Below are 20725 nucleotides of genomic sequence, written 5' to 3' on the forward strand. Positions count from 1 at the left end.
TAACATTAGATTAAAGTATTAAGTATTAAAGAACATACTGGTATTTTGATAGTACCAATGAAGGGTGTGTATGAATGGAAACCTTCAGCAGGAGGTCAGAAGCAGCTAATAATCAGGGTAAAATTCTAGGAAAGATTGTGACACTTAATGACACTTAATAAAACAACAAAGATAAAAGTTGTAACAAACATCCCCTCACCTGTCAGCCATTGTTTGACCAGCTGTACCACCATGGTGGTTTGATATAAACATTGATGAAATTACTCCCATTTTACCTAAGAACCTGCTCTTTCATCTTATACAAGTTACCTAATCCAAACGCCAACGGTTTCTGACCCAAAAAAATGTTTTTGAGCTGTAAAACCTACACACTTCTTCATAGAGCCATTCAAATTCATATGCAATATCAGTGAGGGAGCGATAACATGATATTGATCACATCACTCTAATGTTATCGCTTGTTGGTAAAAGTGATGCTGTTACAACCATCCCCGGTCTCCCCTATATGTATTGATGACAGCTGTCCTCTGCGGAGTTGAAAGGATTTATCCAAAAAGTGGCATCATTTCTTAGGTCCCTCTTTGGGATAAAACCCTCTCTGTATGTAGCACCAAATGCACTGAATTGGCATCACTGCAGCTTGGGAACAGCAACACTCTGCTGAATTATTTTGAAAGTGCAACGACCAACGAGGCATCGGCTGTCTGGCCAATGCTTCAAATTCATAACTCTGTCTTTGACTTACTCAACCAAAAACATTCAACTCTTATTTTAACCCCGTTTTTCTACTTAACTGAATGCAACTTTAATTAATACTTGATACAAACAAACAAAACAATATGTTTTTACCAAATATGAAATGAGAAGATGCTGGATGAGGGACCATTACAGTCTGATGTTAACTTAGACTCTGACCTGCTTCGTCACAGAGGGCTGAACTCTGAAGTAGACGTGCTAATTCTGCTATTTAACGTAAAATAAATAAATAATGTGGTTAGTTAATAAATAATTGGTGAACTCGTGACCCTGTTAGCCTCACATGCTAACAACTGCAGCTTACATTAGGAGTGGATGAGCACATTGATCAGTTCTAACACATTTTGTTTCACCGAAGGACAATCACTGTTTAGTGGAAAAGTTTAACCATCGGTCAGTGCATCCAACAATCTCCGATAAGTCCAGTGCAGGGCAGCTGAGAAGCTCCGAGACCCTGGAGGAGATTAGAAAAACAAAGCAAGATTATAACACAACTATTACAATGTTGATTCTCCCACGAGAAACACCAAATATGGGTCTTCTTCAGCTTGATAAATACTGGCCCTGGGCTAACCACAGGGATGAGAACGTACTGTGTGTGTCTAGGATATGACTTCATCACTCCATTTGTTTGCTTTATTATGTTTTTGTAAACACTTGTTTTCAGTGTAGAGGGCACAATGGATATTAATTAATTATAAATTGCACCACATTTTGCTATAAACATGAACACACCGTTGCTTTAATGGGGATTATTTGTGCAACTGTTGGTCTTGTGTGTGTTTGATATATTTTTATTCTGCACAGCGTCCGTCTAGAACAGACCATGTTCTGATGTCACAGATTTTGTACTCCGGTCTGACAACCAAACGACGGACAAATGACATCGGCTGCATTCTGCCATGTTTTAAAACGATTCAACAGAACCATTTCATGCTCGTCCTGTAAGAACGTTTATGGGATACAGAGTCATGAAAGTCAAACCTTTTTATTAACACAAAGCTGAACCCTGTCTGGACCAAAAACACGGTGCGAGGTGTTGCACTGGATGCAGGGCTGTGATGTGTTTCTGAAGAACACTTTACACACTGGAGAGAACCGACTCATTTCATGTAGCCCGAGGCAGGGGAAGGTTGCACCATACTTGTTGGGCATGTTTAGGCGTTGATTCAGGGACCTTGGTATGTTTTTTTTTGTTTTTTGGGGTGTGTGTGTGTGTGGGGGGGGGGGTCATTTGTTTTTCCTTGTGTGTGATAAATGTTAATTTTGCTCAAGTTGAATGTCATTTATTCTGAATTCACTGTGACTCAATACAATTTCCATTTAATCTTGTTCACACAGTCCGACAGTGTATTCCATGTTACTCACACTGCTGACGGCTGCTCCGGTCGCCTGGTGTGGCCAGATTTCTCTGATTAAATAGGAGTTAAAACGGCTTGAAAGGCAAATGTGTTGCACTGATTTGGTCTTTGATTTCAACTGTGAATTTGTAATTGAGATGAATAATGAAATGTGCAATCAAATTTTTATTTACATTACAAGTAAGAGGTTCCTTCGTGTTAAAGGGACAACGAGGAGTTTCTATTTGGTTATAAAAAAGTCTCACGTTAATGTGGATGAATCTCCGCTACCCACACTTGTTAATGGGCCCATTTTCGATAAATATATCGTTTTGTCTCTATCGTTATTTTGTTATTATTAGTGGTGATGGAAATGCTGGTCGAGCCGACCAACGTTTCCTTACTTTCGGTTTCGTGGCGAGTCATGAGAATAACGCAGTCGAATCGCCGTTTATGGTTGCAACTACGATGGTATGTGCTCGTCTTTGAACCTCTGACTTTAATTCTTGATGAATGAAACATAAATCTGTCTTGCGCCGGTCAAAGAAATGTACAGTGCGCGTGGAGGCTCATAAATGTAGTGTGAAAACGCTTCGCTTTTACAAAACCCCTCGTTGTCCCTTTAAAAAACCCATCACAGATAGAGCTGTTAAAAAAAAAAAAAAAAACATTACAGATAGAGCTGTCACAATCATGACATTTTAATTGACAATTCATTGCCAAACAAATAATTGCAATTAAAAAAACATAGTTGAATAATGCACATACAGCTTATGAAGAAGAAGAGCCCATTATTGGCGTTGGAACTAAATCCATGATGCTATTGTCAATAGATGCTTATCAAAATGCGGTTGTTGAATATTAATAATTAAGCGCTTTAAGATAAACAGTTTGTGGCTCCGCTCATGTGTCATCGAACCTTAGAAGAAGAAGTGGGCGCAACATTATAATAAAACCATATCAATAAATCATTATCAAACCTCAAACAGTGGAAAGCAACTGGGGAAATAGTGGTGGAAACATGACATTTCTGTTCATTTCATCCAGCTGTTTTTATACAGATGTGTGGAAACAGTTTGAATGATTATGCAAAATAATTGCAGTCAGCTAAAATAATTGTGATCAGGCGATTATGTAGAAACTGTGACAGGCCTTATTACAAAATAAGAGCTGTGTGACTCAAACATAATGATCTAATCCCCCAGGTTACTGGATAGTTATGAACGTGTGAAAAGGCACATTTGAGTCATAATTATACCCTGACACTTTTTTGGATAGTTTCTAGTACATTTTGGTCAGTTCCATCAATTGATTCCTACTGTATCTGAACCTGGTTGTTTGATGAGTTTAGTTAAAGCAGTTGTTGCTTTTCAGACCCTCAAACTCTTCATTGAGAAACACGAGGTCCTGAGTCACTGTAATGAGCCAAGACAGGTTCAGCTGACTTGATGACAGATGATCCTCCCTAATGGATGTGTTTTGGGATGACAGACCAGGACAGATGGTGTATCATTAGATTATCTGATAGATATCTGCATCTGTACACATTGACAACAGCCTTGACAATCTTAAATGCCACTGAATCATCATCAAAATGAGATGCTCAACCCACATCACATCATCTTTTATCTTTTATTTTCTTCACACCCAGAAACGTTTTCCCTTTTATTCATTAGGGGAGACCGGGGATGGTTGCAACACTTTTTGTCTCGGCTCCCATAACTTGCAGAGTGTTCATGGTAGAGCTCTCAAATCTTGACACAGAGTACCCTCATTTGCCCTCTACAAATAGCAATGCCCCAAACTTCTCAAAGTATATCACAGAATTCACTATTGATGTCAAATGCAAGGAGTGCCACTGTTACAACCTGGGGTAAATTGTAACAGTGAGATTAAAAACTAAAAACTGAGACCAAACCAATAAAACATGCATCTACAGTATGTAAGTTTATTGTGCATGTTCCAACACCAAAGCATCTTCCTATGGTTCAGTATGAACAAAAATAATTCATCACTGATGGTTTAATGAAGAACAGTGACAGTGGTGTGGATCCTAACATCAGAAAGCTTCTTTAAGAACATATTCTGATAATAGCAGTGAATGCTGAACATGTATGAATGGAAACCTTCAGCAGGAGGTCAGAAGCAGATCATACAATTACAGGAAAGATGGTGACACTTAATGACACTTAATAAAACAACAAAGGTAAAAGGTGTAACCATCCCCACCCTGCAGCCATTGTTTGACCAGCTGTACCACCATGGTGGTTTAAAATAAACATTGATGAAATTACTCATATTTTACTCTTATACAAGTTACCTAATTCAAACTTCAACAGTATTGATACTAGTCAAAATTTAGGCTTGGTCCAAAATATTAGTTTTTGACCTAAAAAAGTGTTTTTTGGCTGTAAAACCTACAGTAGCTATACACACTTATTGACACAGCCATGCAAATTCACATGGGAGTGAGTGGGTGCATGTGATATTAATCACATAACTCTAATGTTATCCCTTATTGGTGAAAGTGATGCTGTTACAACATCCCCGGTCTCCCCTACAGAGCACCAGCCAAAACCAGTCCTGGGAGAGTTTATCTATTATAATATAATTTTATCATTTCATCTGGCTCATATTCTGTCAGTAATTAACTGATCATATCCAGTATCACCACAGATAATGTTTGTCCTACTTGTAAACCGTGGTATCAGATCATGTCACCTGGGTCCATTGTTGATCATGAGACACTCCTTTCCCAGAAAGCCCCCACTTTCCCAACCGCGTACAGTAGGTGTTACTAACACATGACAGGATGAGGGGATTTTTATTTTACTTTTCACTGAAACGGTGAAGAAGAAGCAGAGACGTTTTGAATTGGTTTTATATGGATGATCTGACCCTAGACTCCTCCCCAGTGGAGAGTTTTGTTCGGCTGGAGAAGGGGGGGCGGGACAGCAGCCGAGGATAAACACCTACACATCACCTTAACACCACTTTTTGGAGAGGATAAATCAGGGGACGAGGTTCTGGTCCCGGCAGCCCTACAGACAGCAGACATACAGACCCGTGCATGATGCCTCCGCGTTGTCTCTGCTGCTTGTTTGGAGGAATCATTGTTTCAGCGCACACGGGATGTAAGAGGTCGTGGTGAAGAAGTGACCGCTGTGATGGACGCATTACCCACGGATCACGGAGAGGCATGCGCACGTGTGCTCCAGGGGCTGTGGGAGCACGTGAGGGTAGGACAGGAGACGATCCTGCCCTCGCTTTACCTGCCCGCGTCCTGCGCCTTCCTGACGCACGTCCTGTTCAGCGCGCCGTTCTTTCTCCTGGACGCGCTGAGCATCGTGTGTCCGCGGGTCCGGTCCTGGAGGATCGCCTCGGGCTCGGGTCCGGCGCCGCCCCTCAAGCGGTGGTTTGAGTGTTTCTGGAGGGTCCTGTACAGGTACCTGGTCGTGGTTCTTCCCGCCACCGCGCTGTTCCAGACCCTGCGCAGCCCCGCGCTGCCGGCGCTCGCCCCCTCCTGCTGGCAGCTCTTCGTGGAGGTCTGCGCATGTCTGCTGCTTTTTGACACTTTCTTCTTCATCTGGCACTTATCCTTGCACAGGTGAGCACGAGCACAACAGGTAGTGCAGGTTACTGTAAAGAGTCCGCATGCAACCATCAGCTGCTTGGTAACTTCGATCCTCAGTCAAGTCCCAGCCTGATCCACAGCCTCATTGTCTCCATCACTCCACAGCGATTAGTCAGTGCGGGAAAGTGTAAAAGAGAACATTTACGCAACAGTTTTTACTAGTACAGCATTATGTTGTGCTTAACATCTGGGAGACATTGTAATCCCCACCCCATGTATCAGTCTGCCATAGTTGGGTTACAACGACCTTATATAACAGAGAAAACGAAACCATTCTAGTAAAGACAGAATTAGTCTCAGCTCAGCAACAATCAAATGCCTCCAACACGTTAGAGCCTCGGCTAAATGAAGAACAGATGAGCTGTGAACTTAAATCTCTTCTACCTTGTGATTAATGACACCAGATGCCAAACAACAGACTCCAATTTTGACATGTGATGTAGCTCCGACCAATCCTAATTAATCACAGATTTGTTTTCCACGTCTTTCCATTTTACTTTCTGTTTCACAGCAGTCACATTAATCCGGAGTTTACTCATCACAAACTGCTGCAGATAATGAATTATAATATAGTTTAAACAGTGTCATGCAAAAGTTTGGGCACCCCTGGTCAAAATTTCTGTTAATTTGAACAATTAGACAAATGGAGGCATGAAGTTCAACATGAAACACTCTTTTGCAATATTTTAAGTAATGTCAGTGTATTATTTTTGTTTTCTACAATTTTAAAGTGAAAAGGGGAAACACAGCAGCAGCCTGCAAAAGGAGACTCCAGCTCTCAGATAACTTTGACCAAGGTATCAGACAAGCTGTTTACTATTTACACGCTGTGATAGTACTAACTGCAGGGTGGCCAAACCTGAAAATGTGAAAGATGGCAAATATTTATATATACAGTATATACAGTATATATGTGTACTGTTTAAAATGTAAAGGGAATGTTTCATCTCTTGCCTTTTGGAGATCATTTCATCTTCCACTTGATTAACTGTTCACATTAACAGAAATTGTGACCTGGGGTGCCCAACTTTTGCATGCCACTGTATGTACCTTTAAAGGGATAGTTAAACATTTTTGGCAAATTGGCCCATCCCTATGGTCATAGCAGTAGGTTCGTTAACTTTATTTGTTGGTGCAAGCTGTTTTTAGAACGGCGGAGCAGAGCCGTGAGCTGCTCAGAGCTACGCTACGGAGGCTCATGGGATTTCTTGGTTTCCCTCATCAAACTCATCAAATACACAATCCAACAACTCTAAAATGCTACAAGTTGTGACCTGCACATTCACCACGCTATGAGATAATAACGGAACGTTATGAGACAGAGTTGTGGTTGAGGTAAATAGAATAGAATAGAATAAACTTTATTAATCCCTTGCACGAAATTCTTTCATCACAGCGCTCCAGTGTACAAAGGTAAAGAATATTATAGCAGAATAATACAATACAACAACTTAAAATAGGAGAAAAAGATAAATTACAATTTAAATATTATAAAAATTACAAAGTTAAATATTACCAGAATTACAAAGTTAAAAACTATAAGAATAAACCCCAAAATGTCCCCCTCCCCCTTCCCCCATCTTAACAATATATACAGAAGAAAATATAAGCATAATGCATAAATGCAGAGACTGCTTATCCAAAAACTGCCCCCGACGGGAACGCGCATCAGCGGTTTTGCATGAATTTACCTTTATCCCTTTAACCTGATGCTGTGTGTTTTTAAAGTTGCATTACTGTAAGTAGGGTAATTTTCCTCTTCAGCAGACCGCCACAGAGACACTGACATTTACAGTATTCCGGGAATGTGTACTAGTGATTTTCCATTATGGCGGTAGTATAAACAGAGACAGCTGTTTGTGTATTATTCCTCCTCAGGGTTCCTTGGCTCTACCGCAGCATCCACCAGCAGCACCACCGGCACCACACTACATTCGCCCTGGCAGCCCAGGACGCCACCTCGGCCGAGCTGCTGTCCCTGCTGCTGCTGGCCCTGAGCAGCGCCTGCGTGGTCGGCTGCCACCCGCTGAGTGAAACCATCTTTCATCTCCTCAACAGCTGGATGGCGGTGGAAGACCACTGCGGCTACGATCTGCCCTGGGGTCTGCACAGACTGATCCCCTTTCTGGGAGGAGCTCCTTTCCACCAAGCCCACCACAGCTTTTACAAGTTCAACTATGCCCCCTACTTCACCCACTGGGACCACATCTTCGGCACTTATCACGCAGGAGCGCCGCATTCACATCCAGCGTGACGGCACTGTGGCATGCAGCAATTTAGATGGACTCACTTAACTGCACTTAACTGCATGAACTGAAGGTTGTTCCTGCAAAATCTGCTTAACTCAGCTTTTATACGCACATTAAGGGGTGAAACCATACAGGTTTGACGCTTAAAACTTTTTTAATGGGAATACATTTGAGGTACAAAATCATTTTCCCCTTTAGATTTTGTGTCATAAGTGTTTTGTTGTCTGGTGTGTGTTGCTTAGTTTAGTGTCTGGTGGTGTTTTGGTGTTACATGTGTTGGTATGGTATATGTTTCTGTTTTGATTATGTATTCATGTCGTTAGGTGTTGGTGATGTTCCTATTTATGTGGCTCAGTGACAGAGCGTGAAAATGAAATTCCCTATGGGACAATAACGGCATTCTATCTTTTATTCTGGGATTCCACAAGAGCAGCTTTGCATTGTTTACGGTTCAGAAGAGTCCTTTATGTGCCTGTGAGTTGAGCCTCTTACAGAAACTTAAAGAATTTGTGTCCTGGGACTCCTTAAGAACTAACTTCCTTTTTGATTGGCTCTGGAGAGACCTCTGCAGACACAGCATGCACAGACACTGGGAGCACCGGCCCATGTCCTCACCAGAGGGGAGGCTCTGAGAGAAAACTGTAAAACTCACTTACATAACTTAATTGCCTGGACGTTTACATGTTTGAGCCTGAATCAAGAATGAGGAGAAAACAGAATAAACGCCTACAAGGATTACATCATGATGGATGGATGGATGTCTGGTTACTCTTACACCCATTACCTGCGTATTGGGTGACATGATGGTGGATTGAGTCTTTCAATCAGAGTCCATATATTGAGAGTTTTTTATACACTCTACTGTCAACAGTTGCTTGTGTGGGTAATGCGCTAAAATACAGACAAGGTAGCAAATATATTTTATGTCTGATAAAAGAAAATTGTCATTACAAAGAATGCACTTCCCTTAATGAATGTGAAACTGAACTAAATTACAGTTCTGATAGCACTTAAACACAACAAGCAGCGCTGCAGTACTGGTTGGTGTGTGTGTGTGTGTGTGTGTGTGTGTGTCTTACAGCATGGTTATATGCGGTAGCCTACATGAAATTTGATATTAATTGATGCTACTATTTTACCCAACAAAAGTTTCCAACAATAATACAGTCAATTGTTTGACATTTTGTAGTTTTTATAATTTTGTATTTTTGTTATCCAGGCACAGTTTGTATGTTTTGAACTGAAAAATATATATCAAATGATAAGTAATGTGTATTTTCCTTAGCTTAGGCTACTCTGTGGTGGTATTTTTATGAAACATGACGTAAAAGAATTTTATGTTACTTTTAAAAGTGTGGTTAAGAGTGTGGTTTGTTTTATTGTTTTTACAATCGAAGTATGATCATCTTAAATTATCTGATGTCAATTTCTTCAATATTATATTATTGTTTGCTTTGTTTGTTTGAAGGGGTGATGCTTTATGATTGCAATTAACTCAGTAAAGCCATCGGCCCAATTAGCGATTAATTTCCTTCATTAACTCTTTGCAGCTAACTTTATCAGCCGGTACATGACTTAGTGATTTAAAGGCTCTTAAAGAGCAGTATTGATTTTGGATAGAATAACTTGTCTGTTCTTTGTGATGTAACTGTCCTTTACACTAAAGAAAAGCATAATACAGGCACTTTAAGATGTGATCACACAGTGGCATTTGTACAGTATTTGAAATAAATATATTCATCATTCTCCAAACAGGACTATGATTATCTACATATGTTTCCTTGTCAAATTCACCAGGTTTGTGGACAAGTCTCTTGCTCCCAGCAATGCTTGATACATACATGGGGAAAATAAGTATTGAACCGGTCAACATTTTTCTCAGTCAGTATTATTTCTAAGCGGAGTATTGACATGAAATTTTCAACAGATGTTGGTAAAAACCCAGATAATCCACACATACAAAGAAATCAAAACATACTGTATGTATCCATAAATTAAGTTATGTGTAATAAAGTCAAATGAGACAGGGAATAAGTATGAAACACACAAACAAAAGGAGAAGGAGCAGAAAGGAGTGGAAAGACAAGAAACCAGCTTGAATCTGTCAGTATTTAGAAAGTAATCCTTTCCCTATCAATGCAAATTAATATCAGCTGTTTTAGTCCTAATTGATGCCAATTAAAAGGTTTCTTATCACCAAGGTGTCACACAAGCAGCATCTCATGATGTGTCAAAGCAAAGAGCTCGACCTTAAGACCTTCACAACCTCATGTTGAAAAACAGACGGGCAGCATTGGTTACATACGTGTTTTTAAATGCCTGAATGCACAATTTGGACCAGAAGTGAAAAGAACATAATTTTTTTTTTAAAACAGCCACGACCCGCGGGGGTCTCATTTATCAAAAAGGGGGTAAAAGTGCTACTAAATTTTGATGTACGGTGAAAAGCCAAAAATGGCGTACACCCAAAATATTTACACCCTTTTCAGGTCTATCAAACTGCGTACGCACAACTCTCCGCAATTTCCATCAATAAATCACACCAGACACAAGAAAAGTGCGGATGTGAACATGCCTTATATTCTGCCCTAATACACCCAAACACAACCATATATGGCCAATGCAAAACAGCACGTCGTGCATATAAAGTAGCCATGTGCGCTCTGGAAATTTGTGGAGTGACGTCAGTGGAAGATGGTGAATGCGCTCAAAGTCAGTTTTCGCCACAGCCACTGAGGTTGGTGATTGGTGTGTTTCATAGTGAATGAATGTAGCTTCTTGAAGATCACAAGACAGTGCAAAAAATTCCTGAACTAATGTGTAACCGATGTGGCCTCAACATGGGTGTGTGTTTTTGTAGGCGTAGCAAATGGTTTGACAGATTTATACTAAAAGACTAGTAAAACTAGTGTGACATTTTGGGAACTTGTTTGCTTCCTTGTCAGAGATTAGATGAGAAGACCACCCTCACTTGGTACAGTGAGCTGAAGCTACATCCAGCAGCCTGTTAGCTTAGCTTAGCACAATGACTGGAAACAAGGGGAAACAGCTAGCTTGGCTCAGTACAGACTCCAGGATGTTGCTTCACCTAAAGACTGACAGATCAGTAGGCGAGTGTTAAGTTCTGGTGGGGGGATCTTGTTTGCTTTTACTCTCCAACTCTGAGAAAATAGGCCAATGAGTATATTTTCCGAAATGTTGAACAATTCCTTTAAAGCAGAAGTAAGCGTGATCTGGTCGTTTTGTCTAACTTCTTGTCAGCCGATGGAGTTAGCAGTCCCCGCCCTCGTCCCTACGTCACCACATTCACGCGCATCCCTTGGCTGCACACACAGAGAGGACTGCCCCTTTATGCCGTTCTCTCTCCTCATTGGATAAAGGTTGTAGGATACAAGGAAAGTTTTCTCCTGGGCTCAGAGCAGAGCAGAGTGACTGACAGACCCGTGTTTCAGACCAAACACTCTATAGAAGTGATTGCTGTCGGAAGATACAACTATTTAAGACTTAGATTAACACAAACATTCTGCTTACTTCTGCTTTAATGTCATTAGTGTAATTAATGTCAAAGTCTTCCTTTATTATGGAATGTATTATTTGCACGATGTCAATGTCTATCTATATATAAGTTTGCACAATGTGTATATATTTCTATAATGCGAGAAAATGAAGTTTAAAGGGAACAAGCTGTTTTTAATTTGTACCATGTCTTCTTCAGGATAGAAAATATCATTAACAATTAGTGCTTTGATTGGTCCTGCACACATCATTGTTACGTTTTTCAAAATAAAAGACCCAGCAAACATCGTATGAGAAAGAATAGAAAGGCAGGACCCAGACTTCAGGTCCAGACTTGTGTTGTCTGCGGCTGTGGTTGGAGATCTGTATTTTCTTTTCTTTTTTTCTTTTTTCTTTTTTTTTGAGGGGGGGAGGGGGATCATGTATTTATATCCCTGATACCGGGTGTTATGTTTTCAGAAATGAGAATGGCTTTAGTTAGAACCTGCTTGTCATCAATACAATTTAAAGTTTATCATCTCTTTGTTTCACTAGGATTTGTAGCCACGTCTCCTTTAGTGCATCAGTTCTTTTCACACAAGGGAAGGATAGTAAGCTCTTATTCAACATTGCTTAAGCCTCCTGTGATTCATCACAGTGAGGTGAAGTGTGTGAAACATCATGTGGAGCTTTGTAGCACTAACAAAGTTGTAACATTGGTCATTATTCATCATTACTCACATGCTGTGTCATTCGTGTGAATGCACAGCTTTTCTAATCTGGACTTATGTCACAGGCAGCAGCACATTAGTGAACTAATGATGGAATTTTCTTGTGTGGTTACCTTTAATGAGGTATGACAGCTGTGTATGTTTTTTGTCTTAACTTGCCTTCAACTCACTTTGCTGAGAAATCAACATGGAGGTAAGAATGACTCGGTCTGCATAACTGAACCAAGCTACACTAAACATCTGCTTTTCATTACAGGCTCATTCAGTCGGGTTTTTGGAAGTTTCGCAACAGCAGAGTCAAAGGGAAATTGTTCAAGTATGCTCGTATATTTGGAGGTACTTTAACATATCATCACCATGCAGTGGTTGCGCAAACTGCAGATTGTTCCTGGGAAATGAGGGAACTCAAAGAAAGAGAGAGAGAGAGAGAAGAGCACTGGGTGGTGGTGGTGGTGCCAAGAGATGGCATGATAATCATGTGCCCCAAAACGGAAACAATCAGGACTTATTACAGCCCCCACGTCAGAGTCAGGGCGAGCCATGCAGTTTTGGATTACACACCAAAACACACGTTCACAGAGAGACACACGTCGACGTCCCGCAGCCGACGTCATGATGTCAGTCTGCAGGATTTTGAAGCAACTTTCTGTTCAGTTTGTTTAGTAAATGTTGTGTGCGCTCCAAGATGAATCACGTAGGCTGAATCCTTAGAAACCGTGCAGTGAGACCCAGCAGCCGGATTCTTAGATGAAGCCGTGTCAAAGCACGAGAGAGGAAGCGCAGGGCTCTGCAGCTGGACTTATCATCATAGCAAATACTCAAGACTTCCCATTCATATTTCCTGAGTGTTTTCCTTTCAGTGACAAAGGCCAGATTCATATTTCCTGCACCGTTCTGTAAATATCCAATTAGTGAGCCTGACATAGCTGTTGTCACAGTAACTGAGTTTCTTGCCCTGTGGTTTGTAACCATTTTTAGACAACCTCTGCTCTCATCTGACATTTTAGGTCAGTCAGTGCCCGACTTGTTTTCTGTCTGAAACATCACAGTGCACTTGTCATTAGTGAGATGTTGCCAGAGACATTTTTTTCTCTCTCTGAGAAACCATTAAGGAGTTAATGCAAGTGTAACAGCATCCAAGACCTGCAACTTTACATCTGCAATGCACATTGACGGACTGCTTCGATGCCAAATCTGTGATGTGCAATAGCATAATGTTTAATGATAAAACATATTCGTCCAAGTTTTGTCCAAACAGGATTTTTTTTGTCCTCGTGTGGCAGGGAGGATGTCTTTTACAGAGGCTTACCCAGATGTTTGCATCACCCTGATTCCACTGATAAACAGCAGATGAGATGTTTACTGTGACTGTGGATTAGGGGAGACACTTTTTGTCTCAGCTCCCATAACTTGCAGAGTGTTCATGGTAGAGCTCTCAAATTTTGACACAGAGTACCCTCATTTGTCCTCTACAAATAGCAATGCCCTAAACTTCTCAAAGTATATCACAGAATTCACTATTTGATGTCAAATGCAAGGAGTGCCACTGTTACAACCTACCCCACTACCAGGGTTGTAACACAACCTGGGGTAAATTCTAACAGTGAGATTAAAAACTAAAAACTGAGACCAAACCAAAAAAACATGCATCTACAGTATACAAGTTTAATGTGCATGTTCCAACACTAAAGCATCTTCCTATGGTTCAGTATGAACAAAAAGAATTCCTAACTTTAGAAAGCTGTCTTTAAGAACATATTGTGATAATACCAGTGAGTGCTGAACATTTATGAATGGAAACCTTCAGCAGGAGGTCAGAAGCAGATCATACAATTCCAGGAAAGATGGTGACACTTAATGACACTTAATAAAACAACAAAGGTAAAAGGTGTAACCATCCCCACCCTGCAGCCATTGTTTGACCAGCTGTACCACCATGGTGGTTTAAAATAAACATTGATGAAATTACTCATTTTTTACCTAAGAACCTGCTCTTTCATCTTATACGAGTTACCTAATTCAAACTTCAACGGTATTGATACTAGTCAAAATTTAGGCTTGGTCCAAAATATTAGTTTTTGACCTAAAAAAGTGTTTTTTGGCTGTAAAACCTATTGACACGGCCATGCAAATTCACATGCAATGTCAGGGAGTGAGTGGGTACACATGATGTTAATCACATAACTCTATTGTTATCTTATTGGTGAAAGTGATGCTGTCACAACCATCCCTTTGTTACAACCATCCCCGGTCTCCCCTATTACTGAACCACTGTCTTTCACTTTAGAGTTTAATTTGGCTCATATGTCCTCTACTAGAGCTTTTCCTCTTACAGACTTGGTAATAGTAAGAGCACAATACGGCTGTAAAGGGGGACTAGTTAAATGTGAATTCACACTTGTTTAGCATCATGTGAGTGAGCATACTTTTTCTTAAGATTCTTAGAAGCTTTAAGAAATCATGACGAAGGAAGCAACTGATGTATTTAATGTCACAGAATAAAACTTAAAGTGCCTTGATTCTGTGTTAACCACAGACCTTCATTCAACCACCTAACCTGTCATATTTTAGGTATATTTATTGTCTAAGGCAGCCTTTACCATGCACTCAAGTCCACAACAATTTTCCCCTGTGGGACAATAAAGTTTATTCTATTCTAACCAGAAACCAATTCATAAATCCAGAGACTCTGTCTCTATGCTCCCCTGCGGGGTCTGCTTCATTCCCTGTAATGTCTAGCAAAGCAGATCATTCAGGGAAGGAATAACTCAAACTGAGTCAAACCTGCTGCAGCCATGCTCAAGGATACTGCTGTGCTTCAGTTTGTAATGCTTACACTCAATCCTGCAGCAGCCATGCTCAAGGATATGCTACCTATCCTGTGCTTCAGCTTGCAGTGCTTACACTTAATAAATTATTTGTTGTTGTCTGACTGAACTGTTACTGTTGCAAAAATCTCTCAAAGGGCTACATACAGTAGGCTGCAGGGCTTAGGCCTACTTTCTTTCTTGCCTCATGTCTGTTGATAAGCCTATAGTCCAAAGCTACAACCAGGATACAGTTAGCTTAGCTTATCTTAGCACAAAGATTGGAAACAGCTATTTACATTTTAGAAATTAGAAAGAAAATGAGCAAAGAGGTTGAACTGTAGGGGAGACTGGGCATGTTGTAACAAAGGGATGGTTGTAACAGCATCACTTTCACCAATAAGGGATAACATTAGAGTTAGTGATCAATATCAATATCATGTGTACCCACTCACTCCCTGACATTGCATGTGAATTTGCATGGCTGTGTCAATAAGTGTGTATAGCTACTGTAGGTTTTACAGCCAAAAAACACTTTTTTAGGTCAAAAACTAACATTTTGGTATCAATACCGTTGAAGTTTGAATTAGGTAACTTGTATAAGATGAAAGCGCAGGTTCTTAGGTAAAATACGAGTCATTTCATCAATGTTTATTTTAAACCACCATGGTGGTACAGCTGGTCAAACAATGGCTGCAGGGTGGGGATGTTTGTTACACCTTTTACCTTTGTTGTTTTATTACTCTAAGTGCCATGATCTGCTTCTGACCTCCATCCATACATGTTCAGCATTCACTAGTATTATCAGAATCTGTTCTTAAAGACAGCTTTCTAATGTTAGGATCGACACCACTGAGGCTACTCTGTGTCAAAATTTGAGAGCTCTACCATGAACACTCTGCAAGTTATGGGAGCTGAGACAAAAAGTGTTACAACCATCCCCAGTCTCCCCTAATGAGTTTGCAACACAGCCTGACAGCACTCTGTCATCTTCTATCTCTCACACACACAGCGTGTTTCCTCCTGTATCTCAGCTTTCATATGATTCAGACACACAAAATAAACAACAGAGCTTTACACATTTCAGAGGACAAATCCGATCTGTATCCTTTATTTACATCTTCAGTATCCATTTGTACATGGAAAAAATAACACACTGCTCCTGCGCTGTGGTTTAACATTCACAGAAAACATAGTGGGAAAAGAAGAAGATACAAGTCCAGATCTTTGTCTCTTATACACAGTTTTCCCTCACCAACAGGTTTTCCATCACAGCTGTCTGCATCTGCTCGCTGTCAGCCTGAGCAGCAGGCCATCCATTCAGTTCATTAGTGGACCTTCCACTCAAGTTTCCCATGGTTCTTTGTTTGTGTGTCATGTATGAACTGTGACCTGCGAGCTGATATTGTTAAACCAACTGATCTGAATGTTAGTAGATCATTATATCATTGGTCCGGCAGCTTCTTCCCTAAAGAAATGGAAGAGTAAGGTGACAGACCGAGATGCTTCGGCTAACGATTGTAATGTGGAAAATAAACAAACGAATTAACAGTAAGGATCAATCTCAGTTTGGTATTTTGACTCCATATATTTAGGTTCATCTTGGTCGCGGTGTGTAAACTTTGTGGAAGGATCTCTTATTAAGTCATAGTAATGGCAACTTTTCCTTTAAGATTTATTCAGTAATTGTTATTTATTCTCTTAAAAACTGTCACCATTTATCTTCCCAACATAATTCATTTTGTGCTGCAAACACATTGTCATGGTTACAAAACCTGGTCTACCCTAAGTAACTTACAAATTTACATATATCTACTCTGTTGTAAAAATTAATAAATTAGAACAATAAATAGTCTTTAATTGACACAAGCAGCAGAGGTATCAAAGGCTTATAACAAAAGAAAAGAACAGCATTTCCTTTGGGGATCCAAACAGGAATGCACTGAGGTGCCCCCCCCGGCCCTCCGGACCTCCAGTCTTTATTAGAGTATAACCGTCCAAAAAGCACATTTTAGACATAAAAGTGATGGATGACTCAACTGAGGAGTCAGGGGCACATGTTGCTGGGTCAGTGGGTTGAGCCAGTTAAGATATTTTGTTGCCTTGGAATGTGTACAACCTCTGCCCCCTCGTCCTGTTCCACCCCCTCAATCCCACCACCTCAAAAGATGAATGTGGATGACGCCAAGAATGGCGTCCAGTTCTCCAGCCTGAGTGGTAGCAAACATGGTTCTCAGCCCCTGACACCTTGCTATCGCTGCTCGGGGGAGTGGAAAAGAGGCATGTGAAGTGGGGAAACAGGGTTGGGACAGATAACCCCGCCGCCGGGAACCCCTGCACAGCACCTACGTATCAGGAGGCTGCAGGAGGCAGGAGGTGGGCCCACAGAGTTTATGTCTTGTCAGGTTGCCTTTGGGAGGTCATTTCACTGCACCAGGACACATGAAGTGCTGATTAGTGTTTGCATCCAGCGGGAAGGCCAGAGATAAGTTGAGAGGAAGACAGATGTCAGGGGGAAGTGGAGGGAGGGGGACGGACGGCCCACTAGTTCCCACCAAGGCTGCACACACAGTAGGATGTGCTTGGTTTGGTCCTTTGGGAAATCTTGTGCCTTTTTCTTCTTGTTGGTATGATTATTGTTGACTGTAGATCTGCGGCACGTTGTCTCTCCACCGTCTAAACGGTGGAAACATCCTTTTGGCCAAGTAAGAAGAAGTACATTCTCACTAACCCTTGCTGGGATTCCAACAGTCCCTTTGGTGAAGACATTCTTGGCTTATCTTCTTTTGCAGCTTATTGTCTTTTCAGTGTCTTTCCTCCTACTGTAAGACTTCACAAAGAGTTATGCTCTCTCAGACCAAAGACTATCTGCAGCCACACTCAGCCACCACCATGCCTTCAAACTTGTACTTGTAGGTGACCACGCCTGTGTCGTCCAGGTACAGCAGGGAGATGGGGTCCAGCTTGGTGGGCACACAACAAGCTCGTGCCGCCTTCTGAGGGCTGTTGATATTGATCAGTGTTTGGACAATGGCATGCTTGGTGGGTGTGACGTGTTTAGTCAGCGGGAAAGAGCAAATGCCAGTGCACTCGTAGGCATCGTAACCAGTGGGCGCCAGGATCCAGCTATCCCATCCAATGTCTTTGAACTCCACAAACAGAGATTGCTTCTTGCAGTGGTCGCCTTTGGCGTTGCGTCGGATGCGCGACGCCGTGTCGTAGATCAGATTGGAGCGCATCTGGATGAGGTCTTCTTCATCCGGTTCAGATTCTTCATTTCCCTCTCCACGGCCCCTCCCCATCTCATCCCACAGGCTCGTCCCCAGGTTGTTCTCCACAACCATGTTGGAGGTTTCATGGTCGATCATCTCGTTCAGCTCGCGCTTGTCACCACGGTGATCGCTGCTTTGGTCATCAGAGAAAACAATCAGTAGAGGTTTGTGCTTTTCCTCAGGACTGGTGTCGATCTTCATGTCCCCTTCAGGTGTATCGGTGGCGTTGTTGTCTTCTGCCACACTCTGAACATCATCGTTAGCTATGCTGGCGATGTGCACTTCCAGTCGGTGTGTGGTGCCGTGGTGAGATTTGCGCCAGCGTTGAACGGCGGCGGTGAGGTCGAAGGCCTCCCAGCCGTTATCGGTGCCGTAGACCTGGCGTGAAGCCAACTCCACCGTCTCAACCCGCACCCCTCCTTCTCTGAACGTGTCTCCTCTCGTTGTGTCCTCGTCAGTCGTGTTGACATCCAGGTCGCGCGATTCCAGTTCGTAGATTGTGACCTTGCGGTCGACGCCGGCGTAGAGGTGGCGGTCCGTCTGGACAAGGGTGTAGAGACGAAGCTCGGCCGCGGTGATGCGTTCATGTTCAGGGACTGACATGTTGAAGAGGAGGGGATGACGCCTCACCCCCCCAACACCCACAACACTGGGAGATGAATCTGGAGAAAGAAATAAGAGGTCAGAGTTAAACCTCTGTCCATAGTCTTTTTTAATAATGTTTTCAGTTGAGTTCTCTAATGTACCTTAACCAGGTTACTGCAAACGTCTATTTACTCATGAATGACCATTTTCATGTGAATGTTGCCTTGGAAAGAGAAGTGACATTAAGAAGCAGAGTTGTGACTCTTTTTAATCAACTCAGGTTTTCTATACTACTTACATTATTTGTCTTTGCAGATAAGGGTGTGATTAATATTAAAACACAAATAATACTTAAAGAAAATAGAAAGCATGCTATAATACATAATACATAAATGTATTATGTAGCTATGTGTATGTCTATGTATATTTGTATGTCTTCCTCTTGTGTATGTCTTCCTGTCATTTTTTGTGTCTGGGCCCCTTTTAAAAGTCTCATTTCACATATGAAATCACAAATATTTTAATGATTTTATACCTTTTCTATATGTGAATAAAGATGTGAATATTATTATAGAGGCATCATAATCATCATCGTCATCATAGGAGCAGGTGAACCATACCTTCATTTTTGAAGCTGCGGATGATGTTGGCGGTGGGCATGGCTGTGTGGTCGTTAGCGAAGCGGTTGTAGAGCTCCATCATGTACTCGGGCGGCTCCTCTCGGGTGCTCCCAGCAGGCAGCTGAGGCCCCGGCCCCGACAGGTTGAACGTGCGCAGGAACTGTTCCTTCAGGCTCTCCAGCAGGCTCTGCATGTCCACGTTGCCATCCTGCTCCAGCAGCGACAGATCCACCACCCCGCCGTGCCCGTCCCCCAGCCCTGGAGAGGGGCGATGCCTCTGATGGGTGCTGGAGATGGGGTTGCTGTCTCCATAGCGAGGCCCCTGGAGCAGCAGGAGGGAAAACAGCAACAGCAAAGTCTTGATTTCCAGTTGAGAAAGCCAAATAATCGCCATGGAAAAAACAATCTTCTGTTGTCTGTGGACAAGCTGATGCAACGAAAGGACAAAACTATTGTGATCTCTGGACCCGTTAATCCAGAGGTCAGTTTCAGAAGTGTTCAGAAAGCTCTGGTTCCCTGGCAGAAGTCAGTGGTGCCGTTGACCCTTGCACTGACCAGCGAGCCTCTCTGCAGGCGCATGTATTCCTGCTGCCTTCCTCCAGATCTCACAGCATTTATTCTCATGAACACCTTTTGATGTCCTTTGTGACAGTCCATCCGACTCATCTCTGTTGTGTCCTCTCCCCTGTCAGTCTCTCCCTCTGTGCTCTGCTCTCTTCTTCCCAGCTCTTTCTTTCTGTCCCTTATCTATGATATGGTGGGCTCTGCATTGCTCAGTGCTTATGGTCTCTTTGCTGGTGCGTGTGTGTGTGTGCGTGCTTGTGTGCCCTCAACTTTGTGTGATGCACACGAGCGTGTGTTATCTTACAACTTCCTTAATTAGGGTTTTGTAAACACTATCCTGTAGCCTCCTCCTTGTGGAATCGCTATTTTGTTTGGGTGGATGCTCCACTATTCTTCATTTGTTTATTTGCTTTGTAAATGGTGGAGGTCTGCAGGCTGCTGTTTAGGCTCCATTGAGCATTTCTTTTTGACAAAATACAGCAAGGCTCTGTTGATCTTGTTGAATGTACCAGGATATATCCATGAGACCACACTTGTCCAAATGAAATTGAAATGCAATGAGGTGTGAGGCCTTAATGATCCACAGTGAAAGATACGGAGCTCTAGAGCCCCAAGAACAATCTCAAGTAGCTTGTGAGAGAGTAGAACAAACTGGTACAGAATAATCACTCA

The 20725-nt window shown here is 41.9% G+C and overlaps 2 protein-coding genes across 2 annotated transcripts; one reads left to right on the forward strand and one right to left on the reverse strand.

Annotated features, from left to right (window-relative positions):
* The first annotated feature begins 5130 nt into the window (after positions 1-5130).
* Positions 5131-8279, forward strand: ch25hl3 (cholesterol 25-hydroxylase like 3). Its single transcript, XM_085787756.1, has 2 exons — positions 5131-5703; positions 7609-8279. Exons 1-2 carry the CDS (start codon positions 5264-5266, stop codon positions 7982-7984), a joined length of 816 nt encoding a protein of 271 aa, XP_085643882.1. The 5' UTR covers positions 5131-5263; the 3' UTR covers positions 7985-8279.
* A 7814-nt stretch (positions 8280-16093) lies between these two features.
* Positions 16094-20199, reverse strand: bmp10 (bone morphogenetic protein 10). The gene is made up of 2 exons (XM_085787762.1): positions 19490-20199; positions 16094-18946 (listed from the first exon to the last, which is right to left on the reverse strand). The coding sequence occupies exons 1-2, from the start codon at positions 19881-19883 to the stop codon at positions 17877-17879; spliced, it is 1464 nt and encodes a 487-aa protein (XP_085643888.1). The 5' UTR covers positions 19884-20199; the 3' UTR covers positions 16094-17876.
* Positions 20200-20725: the final 526 nt, after the last annotated feature.

Source organism: Trachurus japonicus, chromosome 9, assembly GCF_045865225.1.
Source record: "Trachurus japonicus isolate A0001 chromosome 9, Traja_1.0".
In the NCBI taxonomy this organism is placed as follows: Eukaryota; Metazoa; Chordata; class Actinopteri; order Carangiformes; family Carangidae; genus Trachurus; species Trachurus japonicus.

Excerpts from the sequence above, each read along its gene's own strand:
- ch25hl3 (XM_085787756.1), top strand. The coding sequence starts at position 5,264 with ATGGACGCATTACCCACGGATCACGGAGAGGCATGCGCACGTGTGCTC. Across the intron at positions 5,704-7,608 it reads TGGCACTTATCCTTGCACAG|GGTTCCTTGGCTCTACCGCA; the intron begins GTGAGCACGAGC and ends ATTCCTCCTCAG.
- bmp10 (XM_085787762.1), bottom strand. The coding sequence starts at position 19,883 with ATGGCGATTATTTGGCTTTCTCAACTGGAAATCAAGACTTTGCTGTTG. Across the intron at positions 18,947-19,489 it reads CCGCAGCTTCAAAAATGAAG|ATTCATCTCCCAGTGTTGTG; the intron begins GTATGGTTCACC and ends TTCTTTCTCCAG.